This window comes from Haematobia irritans, chromosome 1, assembly GCF_050003625.1.
Source record: "Haematobia irritans isolate KBUSLIRL chromosome 1, ASM5000362v1, whole genome shotgun sequence".
In the NCBI taxonomy this organism is placed as follows: domain Eukaryota; kingdom Metazoa; phylum Arthropoda; class Insecta; order Diptera; family Muscidae; genus Haematobia; species Haematobia irritans.
Genome location: NC_134397.1, coordinates 146,926,121 through 146,934,571, shown reverse-complemented (window position 1 = coordinate 146,934,571; position 8,451 = coordinate 146,926,121). Strand labels below are relative to the sequence as shown.

General features: G+C 34.2%; 1 protein-coding gene across 1 annotated transcript; it reads left to right on the top strand.

Annotated features, from left to right (window-relative positions):
- Nucleotides 1-2,339: 2,339 nt before the first annotated feature.
- Nucleotides 2,340-7,693, top strand: LOC142221962 (uncharacterized). The gene is made up of 2 exons (XM_075291857.1): nucleotides 2,340-3,580; nucleotides 7,306-7,693. Exon 2 carries the CDS (start codon nucleotides 7,313-7,315, stop codon nucleotides 7,676-7,678), a length of 366 nt encoding a protein of 121 aa, XP_075147972.1. The 5' UTR covers nucleotides 2,340-3,580; nucleotides 7,306-7,312; the 3' UTR covers nucleotides 7,679-7,693.
- The last annotated feature ends 758 nt before the right edge of the window (nucleotides 7,694-8,451 follow it).

Below are 8,451 nucleotides of genomic sequence, written 5' to 3'. Positions count from 1 at the left end.
TTTGTAAGAGGTAAAGTGACTAATCTTCAACAATTACAAAAAAATGGGAAAATCAGTATGTATAGCAGTTATGGTCATCACATTCAAATCATAGAAAACACTGTACAATTAAAGTAAACGTGTTGATTTTCAAATCTATTTATGTTTAATAGAAATCCTTCAAGGCCAATGTATTTTATTTAGCACCAAACTTAGGTAACAATTGTGTCGAACTTTGAATCATCCTTGGACACATAATGTCAACGTCCTTCCAATTGTATATGCCGGATGTTGTTATTGTCCTAATGTAGATATCTAAATCATTTCCCGAGTCAAATTTATCATTTTTTTGATTTTCCAAGTCAACATTGGATTACAAACAAATAGCATTTTAAACACAAATAATTAAAATTCAGTTTTGCACATCTGCTGACTGTTTTCTTTCAAGATGATCCGTGTGCCAATGCTCTCAGCGTCGTCGCCATTTTTGTAGTTTTGGAAGCTTTAACTGTCCTCGAATATATATCCACATTTTTTCCGCGTCAAATTAAATATTTTTTCTTAATTTTCCGACTTAGAAATAAAAATATTTTAAACCGGAAACATTAAAATTATTTTTTGCACATCAGCTGATTGTTTTCTAGTGATATCGGCCTTTTATTACCGAGTATTGTAATTGGTACAAAAAGTAATTGTCGTCGTCGCCGTCGCCACTTCGCAGGAATACCAAATGAATGACGAGACGACTTAATAGCGACAGACGACAAAAAGCGACGGCGAGAGCGTGGGCGACTTCAGGAATAAGGGTGCTAGTATGCGGATTAAGTTTAAATGGGGCCATATACGCTTGGTGTCGTTACAACCCTTGCAATTATCCCATCGAACATTTGCCATCATAACAGCCTTCTCACGCAGAAAGAGCCAGTCACCCATATTAGGTGAATATTTTGCTGCTCAGCCATCTCGTTGAGAGATTTCCGGCAGTCGATGCAGTTTTCGAGTTAAGGAACACAGAGTCCATTGGAACATTACTTCTCAGCAGGGTTGGCCTGTCACAAACTGTGACTTTTGCTACATACATTTGCGACGGTATAATATGTATGTCGCAAAAGTCGTAAACCTACTGTAGAAAACCAAATTTTGAATAGAAGAAATCCTGAACATTTTTTAATTTAGTTTGACAGTATTCGCTGTGAGTTTCTGCAGAAATTTGTGAAAGTTTTCCCATGGTCAAGCCTATTTTCTTAGGTGGTATCGAAATTCCTGTTGGTGAGTGTGCAAAATACCTTGGGGTTATATTGGACAGGAGACTGAACTTAAAGCTAAGAAAGGACGAGAAAATCCACGGTTACCCTGTACTCGTGCAAAAGGCAATAGGGAAAATGTGGGGACTAAAACCGAAAATTGTGAACATTCCTAAGAATTGAAACTTCTTCGCACATACCATCGTCTTGGATATCATCGAATTCGCTGCCTAGCTGACGCGACTAAAATATTTTCAGTTTGCGACTTTTGTTACTTTTTCTACATTTACGACGCGTATGTGACGTTTACGACGTTTACAACTTTGCGACAGTCGCAAACCTAAAAAAGTTTGATACAGACCATCTCTGCTTCTCAGTCAATCCGCCACCTCTCTCATTGCCAATACTTCAGCCTGAAAAACACTACAGTGATTAGGTAATTTTTTTGCTATTCGAATCTTTAGAATACAATCCGAAACCCACTTGTCCCTCCAATTTGGAGCCCTGAAGTCTGTGTGCACCACGCCTCACTGTTGGGAATTAAAGTATCAAACTTTTTGTCGAAAAGTGGTTTCGCCAGGATCCTGGTTAAAGGGCAGCCCGATTTATTGTTAGGCTCACTTAGACTATTCAGTACATTGAGCATCTCAGAATCCTGGAATGCTTTTAAAGTGAAATGTTTGTGGACCAAATTTCATTTTTTTGCTGGGTGGTGATTTATTTTTCATTAGGTCCAACGACCTTCAATCTTTTTTTAACCGTCTGCATAAATATGGAGATATTTAATTTTTGATCATACAAGAATTCGTTCTGAAAATATCACCCTCTTATAAAAATAATCGATTAGAAATGCGGTGTTACTAATTTTATTTAAACCCTTATTGCATTCCTATTTTCGAAAGAGAAAAATTTTGCTGGGATAGTATTCACTGTCATAAATATAAATAGCACCCCCCCTTTTATTTGATGTTTCCTGCTGGCTCATCCAACCATATAACGTGTCGGACACACGAACACCGTTTGTAGCGATCTAAAGGAATACAAAAACAAAACAAAAACGAGGTAACAATCAAAGCGTTCGTATTTAGAGTGCACTCAACAGAAATCAGTTATTGTGGTCTTCGTTGTCGGTCGATGTCATTCATAAAAGTGCTTTTGGTTCGAACGGATACGGTTACTTATAAACAACGCCATCGTCTTTTCCCCATCTCTCTCTCGAAAAAACCCCCCTTGATGACAAACACACACATCATACATCACTCCCCCTAACATACACGACGATTCAAAGCGATCAACACAAAAACACACAGTCGTGCTATAAACAACAACAAACAAACCTAAGATGATAAAACAAACCACCACCACCATTGACACTGTGCACGAGTGAATTTGGCTGATTGAACCGAAGTGAACTAAAACTCTAAACTTGTTGGTTGGCTTAAACGGACTCTGAAGACTCTGACACCACATAGATATTACCGCGGCTCAAAAGAAAAATAAAGTTTATTGTTGTTTGTAACCGTGTTCTTCTCTCTGGGTTTTTTGTTTTTGTGGTGGCTGGGATATTGTCTGGAAAAAAACTTTTCTTTCAAACTAAACAAAGAAGACATACACAGGACGGACGGACGGACAAACAGACAACAAAAATAAAAAAAACAAATATTGCATGAAGTGAACTTTAGACTCCTCCAAACTTTGAACACGATCGACCCGACAACGAAGACTAACTGCTACTAAGACTGAGGAGACGTCGTCTGTCGGCCGTTTCGCGCCGACCAAGTTCTTTATTACAAATTCGGAAACGAAAACATTAGTGTTTAATGGCAATTGCTAACCAATGGTTGGGAAAAACGAATCAAAATCAAAACCATCTCGTCGTCGCATCGTTATCATAAACACCGAAGAACAACAACATTAGTGCTTGTCTGTCATTGTCTTGCAGAAAACTAAAGAAGCAACAACAAGAGGCGTTTAACATCAACACTACCATTTGACAATGGTTAAGTTGATCGATCAGCTGAAAACCTAGACACAAGCAATAACAACAATAATAACGGCAAATGTGAAACATAATTTCAAACGGAACGGGTAAACCAAATTCGTATTGAAAAATTATATGAAATTAATTTTAAATAAAAATCGCAAAAAATGTTAAACAATATTCTGAAATAATATAATTAGTGGCTCAAAAAAAAAAAAAAAAAAACACAATAAAGAAAGGCAGAAAAGTGACATTTTTACGATCAAGTGAAGTTGTGAAGTGTGAAAAGTGGCTAATTAGCAAAAATTTTTCCTGTTGGACATCTCTCTCTCTAAATAATTGCATCAACATTTTTCCTATATCCGGCAAGTTAGAGGTAAGTATATGCAAACTATCGAAATAATTCCCCAGTCTTTTGGTAACACACAACATCACAAAAAAATAGGATTTGATTTGTCAAAGATTTGTGCACAGTGGGACATAATTGAGATAAAATAAAGGTACTTTCGAAGAATTGTTGGTACAATTAATTATAGTATAATACGGCGTCGAGAGCCGTGGTGCAAATGTTGATTAGTTCAATTCGCTAGTGATACAAAAGTCAAAAAATTCCAAAACGTTTTGTTCAAAAAGTCGAAGTCGATTATTTGTTATCTTCAAAATGGACTAATCGAGGTTTTGAAATTGTTAAAACCCGACTCACACTCCAAAAAAAGTGAATCCACTATTTCACTAAAAGTAATTTAACATTATTTTATTTCATGGAATTATTATGTTTGGAGAAAGTTTCCTTTACTCTAATAATTTTTTGCGTACACACAAAAATTTTTTTTCTGATTCAATCACGAAATTAATTGATCCAATTTATTTTTAATTGAAATATCTTCAATCACAGAAATGATAGTATCAATTAAAAAATTAATTGAAGGTCAATTAAAAAGTTAATTGATCCAATTAACAAATTAATTGATACTATTATTTTTGTGATTGATTTTTGTTTCAATTAAAAAATTTGTTGAATCTATTAAATTTTTAATTGAATATTTTTTAAAACTCAATTAAAATTTTAATTGGAAAATTTTTCGTGAAATTTTTTTGTGTGTACGCCAGTTAAATGAACTAAAAAACGATAAAAAAATTATACACAAATAGTTAGTAGTCCATTGCAATTTATATAATTTGGCTATGTGGCTTCAAATTACACAATGAAAATAAAAATAAGTAAAAAAGATTTACTAAATTCATACTTCTCACAAAATAGTTCATTATTTCTTTAAATTTGTAAAGTTTATTACAAATGCGTACGTCTTAGTATGGCACTAAGACGTTCTTGCAATTTTGCAATCTAATTTTCTTCTTCAAACTACAAAATTTTATTCAACAAGTGAAAAAAATTAATTATGTCTAATAAATTTTCTTGAATTTGCCAAAAAATATTTACTTATTTTTGTGATATCGGCGTGATGTCAGCATTTATAATCTAAATTTTCCAAAATGAACTAAAATTTTTCTTACTGGTGGGTTCACTGTTTTTTTGGGTGCATATCAACTTATCGACTTCTGATGTTTGTCAAAATCGATTAATCGAACTTAAACAAAAAAGTCCAATTGGTGTTGAAAGGGGAATGTGATGTAACGGTTGGCTGATAAGTCCCCGGTCTAACAAAGAAAAACACATTTTTTTGTCAAATTCGTTTTTATTATCCAATATAGTTCCCTTCAAGAGCGATACAACGATTATAACGACCTTCCAATTTTTTGATATCATTTTGGTAGTACTCCTTCGGTTTTGCCTCAGAATAGGCCACAGTTTCGACGATCACCTCTTCATTGCAGCCAAATTTTTTCCCTTTGAACATCCTTTTGAGGTCTGAGAACAAGAAAAAATCGCTGGGGCCAGATCTGGAGAATACGGTGGGTGGGGAAGCAATTCGAAGCCCAATTCATGAATTTTTGCCATCGTTCTCAATGACTTGTGGCACGGTGCGTTGTCTTTGTGGAACAACACTTTTTTCTTCTTCATATGGGGCCGTTTTGCCGCGATTTCGACCTTCAAACGCTCCAATAACGCCATATAATAGTCACTGTTGATGGTTTCTCCCTTCTCAAGATAATCGATAAAAATTATTCTATGCGCATCCCAAAAAACAGAGGCCATTACTTTGCCAGCGGACTTTTGAAAAACTCGGGTGTATTACTAGGTGTATTACAGCTGCAAACACCGCTCAGAATCATCAACACGTTGTTGTTTTTGGTCAAATGTGAGCTCGCGCGGCACCCATTTTGCACAGAGCTTCCGCATATCCAAATATTGATTAATTATGTGACCAACACGTTCCTTTGATATCTTTAAGGCCTCTGCTATCTCGATCAACTTCATTTTACGTCATTCAAAATCATTTTGTGGATTTTTTGGATGTTTTCGTCGGTAACCACATCTTTTGGGCGTCCACTGCGTTCACCGTCCTCCGTGCTCATTTCACCACGCTTGAATTTTGCATACCAATCAATTATTGTTGATTTCCTTGGTGCAGAGTCCGGATACTCATTATCAAGCCACCGTATTTTTTCCCTTCAGAAAGCAGTATTTTATCAAAACAAGAAATTCCTTTTTTTCCCATTTTTTTTACAATAACAAAAGTTGCTTCACAAAAGACGCTCTATCTCACAAACTAATTGACTTACAGACGTCAAATTTTGACACGAATCATTTGAAGGTTGGTACTATATAAAAATAATATGCATTTAATACTAGCGACGCCATCTATGTTTCAGACCGGGGACTTATCAGCCAACCTGTTATGTGTCTCTCTTTATTCTAAAAGTTCACTAGTCGAATGTCGCGATTTTAAGACTCAACTTTTCAACAATCGTAAAAGTCGAAAGTCAAAAAGTGAGTTTTCCATAATTTTAATAATAAAAGTATATAACCCATGTTCTTCATTTCATTTTAGAGAACATTCCGATTGTTAAGGTGGTCTTCAATTCGAATTAGAGAAAAAATTCTCTAAATATTTTATAGTAAACACAAGTAATCTTTTGATTCTCCATACAATGTAACGAATACGAACAATTTTTCTAGCGAGTGTTTCTGAGTGCTTCAACGCTTATCTCACATAGCGCTCTGATTCTCACTGTACTCAAAATCAAAATTAGTTTATAATTGAAGAATTTGTATTTTTAGTGCATACATTCAAAATTAATTTAAACATTAATTTCATAAAATCAGTTATGTTTTTCTTCACTTCAAGGACAATCTGCTTTGCTGCAAAGACACCAAAGATTTTAACCCTCTTTAGCGATTCAATAAGATACATATCGGATCTTTTATTGCTCCACCAAGGACACACAATCACCGCAGGTCATCACTGAAATGAGTTTGCCTACACAGAAAAATATCAACAAAATATATCTAATTAAAAAGTCGGTTGAAGTTGAAAATTTTTTTCAATTAAAAAATTAATTGATACAATTAAATTTTTTAATCAAAGACTAAGTCAGGTAAAAAAGTGATGGTCATTTTTTTTTTCAATTTTTAATTAAAAATTTATTTCAAACAATCAATTGTTAATCAAACCAAAAGCACTAAGTCAATTCAGAAAGTAATAGAAATTAGTTACCTTTTTTAATTAATAAAAATTTAATAGACTTTTGCAATCAACATCAATTAAATTTTTAATTGAATCAATTAAAAAATTAATTTAAATTTGTTAATGAAAACAAATAATTTTTTAATCAAGTATTTTTTTATGCCCTATTAAAACTGTGATTGACAATTTTTCAGAATTATTAAAGTCAAGTTGATCTTAGTCAAACAAAATTTTCTTTCATATAAAGATACCCGTTTTAGTAAATAAGGACAATACGACGTCATTGAATAAATTATTGGCATTTGAATAAGGAAAACAACTTCATGTCAGAGAGCATTTCTTCCAGGCCCCGTTGGCTCAAGTTTTGACGAAATTTTATCTATCAATGTATTAATCTATTTTTTCCTCATTTTGTCCCACTGTACATCAGCATACAACGACTAACTAATCTCATTAGCTAAGAAAAACTTACACTCACGTAAAAAAAAAACTTTTCACTTCACGGTTACAGATTGATTATGAGCATGAACACAATGACCGCTCATGAACCCATAAACTATCTGGACAGCATCCTTAACGAAGAGGAGAAACGTTGCGAGTACAGTCACCAATGGCGGAATTTCACAATATCACGTTCAGGTCGCTTCAAATCCAAAAACAAACATCGCAATGTGGTCGATGGGAAAATGTTCGATCGTTCTTCGACCACGGCTTCAACGACAAATGCAACGACATCTTCATCATGCGGCATTGGAGCAACATCAACGTCAACAACATCCTCCTTTGATAAGGACAAAAAGGTAAGTGGGTTAGAATTTGTGATTGGTTGCCTAGGGGCAAATCGTCATAAAAGTTCGATATCTATCCATCCATCTATCTGCTGAATGTCATGTTGTTCGAGCTATCGGCCTGCTAATCAAACAATAGCCGATATGACCGCAGCTGGGAACTAGAGTTGAAAAAAATCAGACAAAGCCACAAGAACACCGTCATTAACAATGGCCAGAGATAGATAGATTATAATGGTTTATTGTTAATTTTAGGTTAACGAAATTAACCAATTTTGTTGTTATTGTTTATTGATCTATATTCAAATCATCTGAACAGTCATTATATAAAACAAAATTTTCGATGACTTGTTTGATCATGTTTTGTTTTTGTTTTTGTTTTCGTTTTTTTTTTATTTGCTTGCTTCAAGAAGGTATTGAATTAGTGAAATAAATGTACGTGAGCTTCAACATATTCACTGTGATGATCAATTGAATAGAGACACTCGAAGGGTGCATCTCCACAGTGGCAGAACTTTTGTTGCGAACAATCAATGACATAAACTAAGTTTACGTACCGATCAAGTGGGTCGAGTCAAATTGAGTTGATTGGTCGTTCATAAATCCATTTTTTGTTTCAAATAGGTTAAAAACAGAGTAAGAATTGAGAAAATGGTACAAATTATTTAAATGTTGTCGAAAGAAATGCTAAATAGAATCCATTAAAAATCATAAAAAAATTGTAAATTATTTCTTTTGCAAAATATTACAAAATGTTTTAATTCACAACCGAATCACAATGGACTGAATAGTCTAAGTGAGCCAAGTGGTGCAAATTCAGTGCAACGGCTGGCGGACATCTGTCCTATGACAAGCGAATGTTAAATTCA

Bases quoted from the DNA above. Each gene is read 5' to 3' on its own strand.
- LOC142221962 (XM_075291857.1), top strand. From the start codon at position 7,313: ATGAGCATGAACACAATGACCGCTCATGAACCCATAAACTATCTGGAC.